The 15,518-nt window shown below is 36.8% G+C and overlaps 1 protein-coding gene across 1 annotated transcript in view; it reads right to left on the bottom strand.

Moving 5' to 3' along the window:
* The window catches only part of FZD3 (frizzled class receptor 3), a 118,622-nt gene that overhangs the window by 57,272 nt on the left and 45,832 nt on the right, over window positions 1-15,518 (bottom strand). Inside the window, exon 2 of the mRNA XM_006884871.1 lies at window positions 13,313-13,509. Coding sequence (XP_006884933.1) covers window positions 13,313-13,509 — 197 coding nt within the window. The remainder of the gene's footprint in view (window positions 1-13,312; window positions 13,510-15,518) is intronic.

Below are 15,518 nucleotides of genomic sequence, written 5' to 3'. Positions count from 1 at the left end.
CCAGTCACTCATTATTATTAAAGCATCTTGGTTACACATTCGATCAATTTATCACCGCAACAGTTGGTAGAAATCATCTATTTCCTCCTCTTTGACTCTGGTTGTAGGTGCATAAATTTGAATGATATTGGTATTAATAGGTCTTCCTTGTATGTGTATGGATGTTATCCTGTCACTCACAATACTGTATTTCAGGATGGATCTAGAAATGGCCTTTTTCACTATGAAAGTGACCCTGTTTTTTCATCGCCTTTTCATCTCCAGCCTAAGAGATCATATGATCGTGGGATTCAAAATATCCCATGCCAATCCATCTCATTTCACTAATACCCAATATGTCACTCTATCAATTCATCTTAATATAAGAGTCAAAAAAATCTCAACTTTCAGCCAAACAATAGACCTACTAGGTGAACGGTTAACTCTAGGGAGGTATTACTTTGAACAGGCTCAAAATAGGAGTATGTATGCACAGATAAACTTCGAAAGGCAGTAAGGGACAACAAAATAGAATGAATGAAAATGATAATTACACAGAAGAAGTAGAAAGAATACTGTTAAAATGTGGAGATTATAACGAATATTATAAAACAAAACATGTATGACTGGTAGCATGGAAAAGCAGTTTGTTCTGTAAACTTTCAAACTAAAGTCACAATAAAAAGTAAAAATATTTTTAAAAAACAGATCAAACAGAAACATATGCAAACAACAGATGATGAGTGACATAATTAGAACCATCTAAAAATTAAATGCTTGTGCTTATCAAAAGATTTTACCAAGAGAGTTTAAGAAAAAAGAACTCACAGACTGGGGGTGGGGGGCATCTTTGGTGATGACATATCTGAGAAGGGTCTTAGGGATACCAAGATGGCAGCAGTGAGGGAAGCAGCATGAGCAGCCTGGAGGCGCATGGAGCCCCACTGAAACAGGCCAGCATGGCCCTCCACAGCCCACAGTTTATCTATACCTAAACAGTTAAACAATTGACTACTGGTCTTTAGTATGGATTGAAGTTCAACATCAAGAAGACAAAGATTTCCGAAAAACCATGGGTAAGCCCCACCACCCCAGCCACTTGCCACTGAGCCTGAACTGCTACAGCTCTGGGAGCCACCACAGCCAGTGCCCAGAAATTTCCTCACTTGGGTTGGATGGTGGGCACTGGGCCCCACGGCCAGCAGGACAGAATCCCCACATGGCAAATGGCCTGTGGCAGTGCTTGTGTGAGAAGAGACAGTGAGGCGGTGGCCATCCCATGGAGCCACAGGAGGTGAAGGGGCTGAATCTGGCAGAACGTCTCACTGTCAGTGAAGATTTCCTTGAACAGATCCTTGACAGCAGATTTCTTCAGTGCACCACATCTTTTGATTTCTTGACTACTGCTACCAGGAACTAAATTAAATTAGAAAAGGAAGATGAAAAATGGCCGACCCAAGTGTCACGTGGAGCTCACCACCTCACAGCTTGTCTTCAGCCAACCTTGGTTTGAGTGTTTGTTCTATTGCCTTTATTACTTTTTCAACTTTGAAAGGGTCTGTTCACCACTCTAGAAGTCCCTTCTCCATTTGTGGAAGCGAAATAATAATACCTACTTTGAGTTACAATTAGAACACTTGCTGGAGAGGAAGGGGACACTGATGGAGGTGCTAGAGCCAGGAGCATTGTCCATATCCTTAGTCTCCTGTAGGGCGCAAAGTCCAGACCTCAGAAGAGATTTGGTGGGGGGAGAATGCCGCCTGGTCCCTGAGTATTGCCACCCAGCCCCTGTGAAGAGCTGCCTAGCTCCTGGGGAGTGCCATCCGGTTGCTGGGGAGAACCACCTTGTGTGTATGAGGAATTTTATCAAGCCACTTTTCTCTGTCTCCTCCTCCAGTACATATGTAAGTAACACCTCCAAAGCCCTTCTCTTTGAAATATATAAGTTTGTTCTAGCTTTGCTCGCTTTCCTATAGGTAACCTAAACATCAAATCTTGTTCCAGACCTGAACTCTGAGGCCAGCTCCAGAGACAAAAGGGAAATAAAACTGCCAGGTGGATGGAGCCTCAAAGTTCAGCCAGCCACCTCCACTGGACTCACCCAAGCCAACGCTTTGCAGTCCAGAGGACGGAAAATGTCATGAAAATATCTTCCAACTGAACAAGAAGGTATGCAGCTTCAACTGAAGACCACTAGTAAAGTGTTAAAACAGGCTCCCCTTCCTCTTCATCTCAACACCCCTGTTCAGCATGAAGCAATCAGTGAATCTGAGTCCCATTCCTAATTGAGAAACCCACAAATGAAAAAGACAATTTCTTTGTAAAAAAAAATAAAATTAATCACCATTGGACTATGCCCACCATTACCCTGCCTCTTCTGGTCCCCACTGGATCTTTCTCATTTCCTTTGCCTACTCCCCCTGCCCACGAAATTGTGCAACCCAGTGAGTTCATCCCTACCCATCCTCACCCTTCTACTCCGAACCCTTACCCCCTTGGATCCCAACACATGTTTTTTACAATAAAAAAAAAAAAAGAAAGAAGAGTATTACTTCTAAGATACATAGAAAACTTAAACTACTCAAAACCAAAAAGACAAACAATCTAATTTTTTTAAGGCAAAAGAAATAAACAGACCCTTCACTACAAAAGGGCATTCAGCTGGTTAATAAACTCATAAAAAGATGTCTGAGATTACTAGCAAGTACAGAGGTCCAAATATAAAAAATAGAATGAGACACCTCTGCATTCCTGAAAGGGAAAAAAAAGGCACTAACTAGAAAATGGCAAATGATAAGGTGTTGGGGAGAATGGAAATCTGACATACTGTTTATGGGACTATCAAATGGTACAACCACTATATAAAAACAGTGTGTGTTTACCTCAAAAAAGCTAAAACCAGAAATACTTCATGATCCAGCAACCCCACACCTATATATATATATATCCGAGAGATAGAAAAGCAGTGATACATAGAGACATATACAAACCTGTGCTCACTGGAGCATTAATCACAAAAGAAAAAAAAAGGGAAGAGGGAAACTCAGTGTCTATCAACAGATAAATGATAAGCAAATTGTATATGCATACAATTAAATGGTAAACTATGGAATATTAACTACTGAAAATGATTAAGTGTTTTAAAACAGTATAGATTAATTGCGTTGAATTAATTGAGTCAATCTCAAAAGGATGGATTTTTTAAAAATTTTTTTTAAAAGGATGGATTTTTTTTCTTTATAGTCTCATTTTTAGAAAAAATCAACAACAGGTATACAGACAGAAAGCAAAGATCTTTGGTAGCTACCATGGGTGGGAAGAGACGAGGGGTGGGATAACTTTCTAAATAGGAAACACTGGTTACTTTTGGTGATGGGAAAGGTGATACTCAAGATATGGAATGTCTGCTCAACTTGGCCAAAGCAAGTTAAAACAAAAGTAAGTACTCAAGAATATGAAAGATCCCAGATCGATGTGGCGTCATCGTGCTCTCCCGGGCCGGGCCTAAGCCGCACCGGGTGAGGGACGGACATCCCGTGGTGAAAAAAGAAAAAAAAAGAAAAAAAAAAAAAGAATATGAAAGAATCTTGATAAATGCTGTAATATGTATAATTTTGCAACAAAAATACTGACCAAAGACAATTGTGTAGTTATATGAGTAGATATGTATACACATATGTATATAGAAAGGTATATGTGAGTGTCTCTGCTTAAATATACAGATGTAGCTTGGCTTCATAGTCAACACTCTCGGCACCAGCAGCCAGGAAATTAGAAGACGTATTTCCATGAGAAAGTCTGCTGTTAGGGACCTCTTCAAAGTACTGAAGAGCAAAGATGTCTCTTTGGAGACTAAGGTGCTCCTGATACAGGCCATAGTCTTTTCTATCACTTTTTATGCACAATAACCATGGAGGATAGAAGGAGAATTGATGCCTTTGAGCTGTGGTGCTGGAGAAGAGTATTGAGGGTACCATGGACTGCTAGGAAAACAGATTCATCCTGGAAAGGGTCAAACCGGGTGGGGTCCTTGGAGGCAAGGATTCTAAGGCTCCGTCTGACATACTTTGGACATGTTGCAAGGAGGGACAGGTCCTTGGAGAGGGACATCTTGCTCGGGAGGGTGGAGGGACAACGCAGGAGGGGAAGGCCCTCTATGAGGTGGATTGATTCAGTGACTGGGATAATCAGGATGGGTGTATTGGAGACAGTGCGATTGGCACAGGACAGAGCAGAGTTTAGGGCTGTTGTACACAGGGTCGCTATGAGTCACAAATGACTCGACGGCACATAACAACAACAATATAGATTATCTTCACAGATACAATAAAGAACATAGGAGATAAAGTCATGGAGATTTCCTAGATGAACACAATCATAGAATTGATTTATTGGGTTAAGGGGATTAGAACCAACCTAGGCAGTTGGCCAACTGAGTTAATTTGAATAACACAATTAATAAAGATGATGTTCTATACCCTAGTTTAGTGAATAGTATTTGGAGTTATTAAGGAATCTTTTAAAATACAACTATTGACCTCTACTCATCTGTATCAAAAGAGAGACAGAAATCAAAGATTCAAATAAACTAGCCATCAGGTTGACCAGGGCTCATAGAGACACTATGAACAACAAATCTGAATTAAGCCCTATCCTGCATCACTGCAGTCTCCATCATACTCAAGCCCACTGGTGCAATCAGTGTCTCATTCCATCTTTTTGAGGGCTTCTCTCCCTTTCACTGAGCCTCCATCTTTTCAAGCATGGTGTCCTTATCCAAGGAACAGACAACATATCCAAAGTATGTGAAATGAAGTTTTATCATCCTTGCCTCTAAGGAACAACCTGGCTACACTTCTTCTAAGATAGACTTGCTTGTTTTTTTGCAGTCCATGGAATATTCAATACTCTTTTCCAATACAATTAATAACCATCAATTTTTCTTTGGTCTTCTTTATTCACTACCCACGTTTCAGGTGTATAAGAAGCAATGGGAAATACTATGGCTTGGCTCAGGCATACTTTTGTACTTAAACAGACATTCCTGCCCTTCAGTTTCCTGTTGATGGATTGATTGTTCCAAAATAATCTTCACCAAGATTTTCCTTGCATCTGATATTAATGATATTGATAAGTTCCAGACTCTACTGGGTCACATTGTTGTGAGTTGTTTTTTTTGTTTTGTTTTTTGGGTGTTTTGTTTTTTTTTTAAAATAGAAACAAATCTGGATCTCTTTCAGTGAATTAGTCAGGTAGTTGTCCTCTGTATTTTTTGGCATAGGCTACTGAAACACATCCAGGTTTAAACATTTGTTTATTTAAACACCTCAGATGGTATTCCCATCATTTCCTGGGACCTTATTTATTTTTTTCCCAATGCCTTCAGTGCAACTTGGACGTCTTCCTTCAGTAGCACTGATTCTTGATCACATACTATTTCCTGAAATTATTACATGCCAACCAATTTTTTTTGTTATAGTGACTACACATTCTTTTTAAAAATTGTATACTGATATGCATAAAATATTTGTATAAACTGTGTTTCATTCATATACATTGTCATGCATATACAATGTCATGTATTCCTTCCTTCACACTGTGTTTCATATGTTCATTCCTACATACTGCATTTTATAAAACCAATCCCCATTGATAAATGTCCATTGTCACCTTGTCTTTTCAGGTCTTCACATGGTCTCTTCTTCCAATATTTGCTGGATCATCCAAGATTTTTACTACAGAATCCTTCAGCACTGAAACTTAAGGCTTAAAAGTGTTTCTCAGTTCTTTGAGCTTCTAAAAGGCCAAGCTTGTTCTTTCCTTGTGGTTTTCTAACTCTAAGTCTTTGCACAGTTACACTACTTTGTCTTCTTGAGCTACCCTTTAAAATCTTCTGTTTTAGCTCTCTTAATTTGGTATTCTTTCCCTTTATTTTGGCTTCTTTACATTCTAGAACGAGTTTCAGAGTTTCTTCTGCCATTCATTTGGTCTTTATATCTTGCCTTTGAAATGAGTTCTGCTTTTTTCATAGATAATTTTCTTAATGTCATCCCATAACTTGTCTGGTCTTTGGTCATTAGTGTTGCGTGTATCAAATCTGTTCTTGAGATATTTTTTAAATTCAGATGGAATAAACTCACGGTCGTATTTTGGTTCTTGTAGACTTATTTCCATTTTCTTCAGCTATAAACTTACAGTGTTTTTTGCATGCTTGTTCGTTAGTTTTATTTCATATAAATTATAGCCTCTTTTATAATGAGCCAGTAAAACTAGATGTTGAATGGCTAATTACTGTTCATTCTGATCAAGGACACCATAGAAAAAGCTTAGATATAAAAAGTAGAAATATTCAGGACAAACTCTTTTTAAATGGCCGACTTACTGAAATGATAGAAACTAAAGGAACTCCTAAGATTATCCCCATAGAATAATATTCTTTTGGTCGCCAAGGCTATGCATCATCAAAGCCATGTGTTGCCAAAACCACGTATCCATTTCTTCCAGTTGATTAGCTAAGCACCTGTCTTAAAAACTTGTTAGTGTATCCTGGCCTGCTCTTCTGCCAGGAGTACTAGATTCTAGTCCCACTGACAAGAGGCTCTTCACCTGATGCCTGGACCTTCAAACCTGGTACACGGAGGACCTGGCCCTGATGCCCTGCCCATTGCCTGGATGTCCTGGCCTGGCTGCCTTAAGGACCTGGCCTCATCACCTGGAGGACTACCTGCTGCTGTTCCTCTAAACTGCAAAAGGGACACCAAAATCACAGTTGAAGCCATTTCCTCCCCCCTCCCAGAGTGTGACCTGCCATTAGCCCCTGGCACTTTGGACACACTTAGCTGCAACAACTCTCTGACAGAGAAGTCTGCTAATTCACAGGCCATATCTTTCTCCATCTGAACTAAGTCTTTCCTTGAGTCAAAAGATCAGAGAGAAGCTCAGGTAGGATAGCTGCCTCACCCTCCTATGGAGCAGGGACTTCTGAAGCCAAGGTTATCAGACTATAAGCCAACTAAGACTTCAAGCATGAAAAACTACCACAGCAATGACAAAGAAAAAGCAGACTACCTCACACCCTACACAAACTCCAAACAAGATGTCACCCCAAAAAAGTGACACAGTATCAATGCATTTCCTGGAGCCAGAAAGTCTGATGGAACATTCTGAGACAGAATTTAAAAGAACAATGATTGAATTTTTTTCAATAGGTGAAAGACAAACTCAAAGAATTATAGGACTCTGCAAGCAAAAAACAAGAACTTTAAAAACAAACAAACAACAAAACACCAAACCACAACTAACTCAAGACAATGTGCATAAAACAAACAAGACATTAGAGGCTCTGGAAAAACAAGAAACCACAAAACAGAATGTGAGGACCAATGTTTCAGATGCTATCAACATGTTGGAGGGACATAAGAATAGAGATGAAGAGATGGAACACAGAACTAACAAAATAGAAGAGAGAATTATCACTACTGATCTGATAGAACAAAAAGTATAATCAAAAGGAAGGAAAAGAAAGCCTAAGAATAATGTGGGACACCAAAAAGAGGAATAACACACACATAATCTGAATCCCAGAACAGGAAGAAGTAGGTAAAGTAACCAAGAAAGTTGTGGAAGAATTACTAGAAGAAAAATTCCCAGGTATAAAGAAGAATGAGAGAATATATACACAAGAAGCTGAGCAAACACCATATATAACAGACCCCAAAAGAAAAACTCTAAAGTATATCATAGTCAAATTTGCCAGAACCAAAGATAAGGAGAGAATTCTGAAAGCAGCTAGGGAGAAACAAAGAATAACCTAAAAGGGTGAGCAAATAAGATTAAGTGCCAATTTCTCGGCAGAAACCATGAGAGCAAGAAAAAAGTGGAATGACATATCAAACACTCAAAGAATACAATTGTCAACCAAGAGTACTGTACCCAGGAAAACTGTCCATCAAATATGAAGGAGAAATCAAGCTATTCTTAGAGAAGTAGAACATAAGGGAATTTGTAAAAACAAGATCAGCATTGCAGGAAACACTGAGAGACATCCTTCTTACAAGTGTGTCACAGAAAGCAGGATGGTCCATAGTAACCAGCAACAATACCAAAAATACCAAAAAGAACGCAACAAAATTATAGCAATAAACCCTTGCCTCAGTAGTTAAGCTTAATGTGAATGGTTTAAATGTACCACTGAAGAGAAAAAGAGTAGCATATTGGATTAAAAAAAACAAAAAACTAGCACACAACAAAACCCGTCAATATGCTTGTCTACCAAGAGACACACCTGAAAAGTGAAGATAAAGAAAGACTAAAAATAAAAGGATGGAAGAAAATATACCAAGCAAATGACAACCAGAAAAAAAGAGTGGTGATATTAATCTCTCATAAAATAGATTTCAAAGCAAAAACCCTCACAGGACAAGGAAGTTCACTATAATATGCTTTAAAGGTCAATAGGACAAGAGGACATTATAATAAATATCTATGCACCAAATTACAGAGCAGCAAAATATACAAAGCAAACATTAACAAAATTGAAAAAAGAAGTAAACAACATTATAGTAGTAGGAGACTTCAATACACCATTCTCACGAAAAGATAGAACTACCAGAAAGGAAATCAACAAAGATGCTGAAAAACTAAACCAAACAATAAATCAACTCGATCTCATAGATATATATAGGCTAACGAACCTGAAAAAAGCCCAGTGTACTGTTTTCTCCAGTGTTCATGGAATGTTCTCCAGAATATATCACATTTTTTGTCACAAGACAAGCATCAATAAATTAAAAAAACAAGGAAATATTACAAAGCATCTTCTCAGATCATAATGTTATAAGATTAGAAATTGATAACAAGAGGATAAAGGAGAAAAAACCTCATACATTTGGAAGCTGAACAACACCTTGCTGAAAACATGAGTGGGTACTAGAAGAAATAAAAAATAAAATTAAAAAGTTTCTTGAAACAAATTAGCAACGAAAACACAACTTACCAAAACTTCTGGGAAACAGCCAAAGCAGTAGAGGTCAATTTATAGCAATAAGCAAACATATCAACAAGGCAAGAAAAAAATGATACCTGACTCTCTAATTCAACATCTCCAGTAAATTGAAAAAGAACAGCAAGAAAACAAAACAAAACCCAAAATTATAAAAATTAGGGCTGAAATAAAAAAAATAAAATAGAAAACAGAAAAACAATTGAAACCATCAACAAAACCAGGAGTTGGTTTTTCAAAAAGATCATAAAATCAACAAACCACAAAAATAACAATTCACCAAGACCAAGTGGGATTCATAACAGGTATGCAAGGATGACTCAACGTAAGAAAAATAATCAGTCTAACTGATCAAATTAACAAAATAAAGAACAAGAACCACATGATCAACTGATGCAGAAAAAGCCTTTAACAAAATTCAACACCCTTTCCTGATTAAAACACTCAACAAAATAGGAATAGAGGGGAATTTCCTCAACATAGTAAAAAGTATGTACCCAAAACCAAGAGCCAACATCATTCTTAATGTCGGGAGAGTAAACACATTCTCTTTGAGAACAGGAAATAGGCAAGGAGGCCCACTATCATCTCTCCTATTCAATAATGTATTGAAAGTCTTAGTGACAGCATTGAAACAAGAGAAGGAAGTAAGAGGTATACAAGTTGGCAAGGAGGAGGCAAAATTATCTCCATATGTAGATGATATGATAGACCCTTTAGAAGACCCTAAACACCCAACAAGAAATCTATTGGATGTAGTTAACCAATTTAGCAAAGTGGCAGGATATAAGATCAACATACAAAAATCACTGGATTTCTCTAGTGTGACAAAGGAAATAAGAAATGGAGCTGAGAAAAAAAAATTTCCATCACAATAGCTAACCATAAAATTAAATACTTGGGAGTAAATTTAATTAGAAACACAAAAGACATATTTTAAAAAATTATAAAACATAACAGCAAGAAACAAAAAGAGACCTGGAGAAATGGAAGAATATACCATGCTCATGGATACAATAACTCAATACTGTGAAAATGACAGTTCTAGCAAAGGTAATCTACAAGTTCAATGCAATATCAGCACAAAACCAAATTCTGTTCTTCAATGAGATGGAAAAGGCAATTTTTAATTTCACCTGGAATGGAAAGAACCCCAAATTAGCAAAGTACTCCTGAAAAAGAAAAACAAGGTAGGAGGCATCTAATTCCCTGATCTCAAATCCTACTACACAGTCCTGGTGGTCAAGACAGCACAGTACTGGTATAGTGATAGATACACAGATCAATGGAATAGAATTGAGAACCCAGAAATCAGCTCATCCACCTGTAGTCAACCATTTTTGACAAGGAGATGAAATTGGTTAGGTAAGAGATGGAAAGCCTCTTTAACAAATGTTGGTAAATTTGGAAAACTATATGCACAAAACTCAAGCAAGACCCACACCTCCACACCATACAGAAAAAAACAACTCAAAGTGGGTCAAGGATCTAGGAATAAAACCATAAGAGAAAAGCTTGGAGGAACTCTAGGAGCGAGCCTTAATCCACAACATAAACAGTCTTCCAAGAATCCTGAAAAACCTACAACCAGAAGAGGATAAAATAGATGAATAGGACATGCTAAGAATCATATCCCTATGCACATCAAATACTCCAACAGAGAAAAATAGAAAGAAAGCCACAGACAGGGAAAAAAAATTTTGTAATGACATGTCTGATAAGGGACTTATATCGAGAATTTATAGAATACTTCAGCACCTCAACAAGATAAAGGTAAACAAACCAATCACAAAGGGGGCACAGGATATGAACAGACACTTCACAAAAGAAGACATTCAGATGGTGAACAAACACATGAAGAAATGGTCAAAATCCCTAGCTCTAGGAGAGATGTAAATCAAAACAACTATGAGATATCATCTCACCCCAGTAACAAAAGCAAGGTTCAACAGAGAAGCAAAAAAACAAATGCTGGTGAGGTTATGGAAAATTGGAACCCTTATTCACTATTGGTGGGAGTGTACACTGGTGCAATCACTATGGAAGGCAGTATGGCACTTTCTCAAAAAACTGGAAATAGGAATACCATTTGACCAAGCAATTGCAATATTGAGAATATACCCTAAAGAAACCAGAACAGCCACCCAAATAGATATAGGCATACCCATGTTTATGGCTGCATTGTTCACAATAGCAAAGAGATGGAAACAATCCAAATGTCCACCAACAAATGAATGGATATTGAAACTGTGCTATAGTCACGATGTAATACTATGCAGCACCAAAAAACAAGGAACTCATGAAATAATATACAAAATGGGTGATCCTGGAGGATATCCTGAGTGAAATGTCTCAGTCACAAGAGGACAAATACTGCACAATGCTGCTGTTATAAAACAGGACCAACACAGAGAATGGGGGAAAGCTAGAAAAGAGGGAATAAATAATAAACACTGCATCAGAACAGATGAGGGAAAGAAATGCTTAAAAGGAATATATGATTAGGCATTATTTGCTTGACAACAGTCCAGAATAAAAGCTGCAGAGCAAAGTGGACTGGTGGGGGTGTGGGGAGAAGAGGAAAACCATGCATCAGTGAATGCGTTTTTTAAAGAGAAAAGTGTACTGGGGTTGGGATAGGGAGGAAAATGTGCAACAATGAATAAATGGAAATTAACGTTTTCTGTAAAGTTTCATTAGAATCACAATAAAAATTATACAAAGAAATTACAGGAAATAAAAAAAGGAATAATACTCTTTGAACTCTGAACTAATGTCATTCATTGAGCTCACCTTTCAGACACGTACTAAGTAGGCTTATAAAATAAATTACATCAGACCTAAGCAATGTGGTATCTTAAACAATCAACTTCATATGGCTAAACACTCATTATTTACCCTAATGCAAAAATAAGAAGGCAAGGAGGAGAGAAAAGAGAAATCAATGAAAACAGAACAAACAGAAGTAAAGAGAATACTGACACATTGTGAAAATTGTACCCAATGTCAAACAACAATGGGCATAAATTTTTAAAATGGAACCAAGTTGGCTGTGTAAATTTTCACCTAACACAATACCTAAATTTCTTAAAAAAATCTTGCAAGCTGTTTTGGGGTTTTTGATCTTTTCTTCCCATTTTAAATTCAATTCTACGAAGCCTATAAGTTAATGAAAGATCTTACCATCAAATCAGTCTTGCTTACCATCTTTGCTTTTTCTCTAACCCATTTTATTGTCTAATTCAATTAATAACAGGCTTTGGTGTACATAAGAAAACCTTGAGGATTTTTTTAATAATGCAAATTCCTAGCTTCTACTATCAAAATATTATGTTTGGCATGCTGTATGGAGGGCTCAGAAATCTGGAGGTGATTCAGGGTATTAAAAGCATTAAAGCCTTAGGACAAAGAAAGAATTGTATTGCAAACATACTTACATGACCAAGGACACAATTCTTAGAATTTTCTTCATCCTTGATTTTGTCAATATCAGTTTCTAAACTTTATCTCCAATTAACTACATGTTTGAATCACTTTTCATCAAATAGCTTACAAGAAACTACCATTAATACAAAGATTGTTAAAATGTATAACTTTTGCTATGGGTTTGACTAATATATTTTGTTGTATTTTCTAATAAAAATTATTTTCTTCACATGGATTAAAATTACATTACAGAAATCTGCTGTGTTCTAGTATTTAGTGTACCTATACAAGGGATAAAGATTTTTAAAAAAACACAGCCCAGGAGCTCTATTCTTGAATCTATTCAAGTCGGTTCCTATTCACAGCAACCCTTCATCAAGTTTCTGAGGCAATACATCTTAACAGGAGAAGACAGTCTATCTTACTCTTTCAGAGGTCCCAGTGGATTAAAACCAGAGGAGTTGTGTAGTCTCTGGGTTAACAGCATAACCCACTAGAGCTCCAGAGCTTGCTCTTTTCTTATTTGTTGTTGTGTGTACAGTCCAGTCAGTATGGAACCATAGCTGACCCCCCAGCATATTTTCAGACGCAGTAAATTCCATGAGAGACTGCCCATCTTTCTCTCATAGAGCAGCTGGTAGATTCAAACCAAGTGCTTTTGGGTTCGTAGCACAGCTCCTTACCAGCAGGCCATCATAGCTCCTTCTTTTAGTTAATACTTCTAATTCTTAAGCTACTAATCAACTTTGAAACTACAAAACAGCTGATTAAAACTGATGTCAAATATGGGCATTCTTCTGACTGGAAATACAGAAAAAAATTTCTATAAAACTGTCAATATAGAAGACAACAAGCAAACACAATAAAACATTAGAAATGATCTATGAAAATCTGTGATTTTCGCACCTACTACATTCCATGTCTTCAGGCCAAGGAACACCAAACATTTCCATGAGCTTCGAACACTCGCTGTAGGCTCGCTGACACAGCCTACGACAGGGAAGTGTGACACGTCCATATTCCATACAAATAGGAGCATAGAGTGCACAAAGAAACGGCCGGAAATCCCGAGAGCAATCCAGATTCACCATAGGGTGGAAGGGCTAGGAAAAAGTTAAAATTGAAAAATTAGATAAAAAGCTAAACACAAAGTTAAAGCTTCTGTGTTATAATATTTTTCCATTTAAAAAATGCTCAAGGTTATTTCTAAAATTCTAAGGAGCAGTGGCACTTTTTTAAAAAACAAAACCTTCTTAATATTAGCCTGAAAGATTCTGATTCCAAAGTCTGAGGTGATATCCAGAATCTATGTTTATATTTTCATTGCTTAAAGATGACATTATTTTTCTTTCTTTCTTTTTTTTTTAAAGATGACATTATTGAAATATCTAGGCTAAGACTCACTATCATATAAGAAGATTCATTTTTACATAGAAAAATACACAAAACAGGGGGTGGTTAGTCATAGGGTCACACAATTTGATGGGTGGAAGGAATGGTGGGTGAAGCAAATGGTAAAGATCCAGTATAAAAAACAATGTATATTAACTTTGCAAATAAATCAGTATTTTTTAAAAAAAGCACAACAAAGAACCTTTAATAAAGAAAAATACTCAAAACATACAGACCAAAATGTTTCTAAGACTGATTATTACTGCTTGGTAGTGGGATTACAAGATGTTTTTCTCCTTTTCAATTTCTATATTTCTTACAATTAACCAATAGGAGGAAGAAAAACTAAGGGGAGGAAAATATATAGTTACACTAAAGAGTAACATTTTGGGAATTAGAGGAGGAAACGAATCTCAGATCTTTGTCTCATGTTTTCTTGTTTATTTTACATTTTTAACAGTTTAAGAAGAGTTCTTGAACTTTTAAATTATACCCTGTAAATTCAGCTCACATTGTTAGTTAACAGTAAGTAAACAGAGAAAAAATAGTGGCACCAAACTTAAAAACCATATTGATCAAATACTCCTTAGAATGGAAAACTGGGCTTTTTGTTTTTAATTTTTTAATTGCAATTTTAACAAAAGTTTACAGAAAAGTTGGATTTTCATTCATTTATTGTTGTACATTTTCCTCCATATCCCCCGCCTTGACGTTAAAAAAAATTCATTCATTGTTGCATAATTTCCTCACTTCCCCTCTCTGACCCCTTTCTCACCCAGTTCACTTTGCTGTGCACCTCTTATTCTGGACTGTTGTCATAAAAATGTCTAATCATACATCCCTTTCAGACAGTTCTTTCTTTCATATGTTCCAATACAGTGTTCATTATTTATCCCTTCTTTTCTTAGTCTTTCTCCAACTTCCATGGGAGTCCTGTTTTATAATAGTGGTGTTATACAGTATTTGTCCTTTTGTGACTGAGATATTTCACTCAACATAATGTCCTTCATGGTCACAATGGTTTCCTTGTTTTTCGGTGCTGTGTAGAATAACTGGGCTTTTACACATCAAATATTCCTTCTACTTTTTAAAATAGTTTAAGAATCATTGCTAATTTTCAGCTGGTAACAGATACTACTACCTCTAGATCTTGTCTACAATCTGTATATTTCTACAATGATGTTTTCCAGAATCTTTGTACATATAATGCAAAGAGACTATCAGGTGCAATCAGGGGAAAAGTTTGTTTTGTCTTATTTTTTAAACTGAGGTAAAAACTGTAAAATGGATGTTATGATTTATAGGTAAAAATAAAGCAAATATATATGACAGGAAACTACATGTGAAGACAAAGTTTTGTGAGTAGTTTCTTCCTTCAAAGCATGAGAAGTAGTTTGTGATAAAACAATGCTTTCACCAAGAACAACTTAAAAAGGCAGGGGAAAAATTTTTTTTAGACCAATAGTGAACTAAAGCAAAAGAACTAGAGGTATCTTTTCAATTTATGTGTGGAACAGATTATCTGGGAGGCTGGGCTCTATGAGAAGTGTGGCATCAGGACTGGAGGAAGACTCATCAACAATCTGCATTATGCAGATGACACAGCCCTGCTTGCTGAAACTGAGGAGGCCCTGAGGCACTTGCTGCAGAAGGTCAAGGACTGCAGCCTTCAATATGGATTGAAGCTCAACATCAAGAAAACAAAGATTCTCACCACTGG

The sequence above is a fragment of the Elephantulus edwardii genome, unplaced genomic scaffold (assembly GCF_000299155.1).
Source record: "Elephantulus edwardii isolate Elephantulus edwardi_28Jun2011 unplaced genomic scaffold, EleEdw1.0 scaffold00038, whole genome shotgun sequence".
Lineage (NCBI taxonomy): Eukaryota > Metazoa > Chordata > Mammalia > Macroscelidea > Macroscelididae > Elephantulus > Elephantulus edwardii.
Note: the sequence above shows the minus strand (reverse complement) of the source record. Positions and strands in the feature narration are given on the sequence as shown.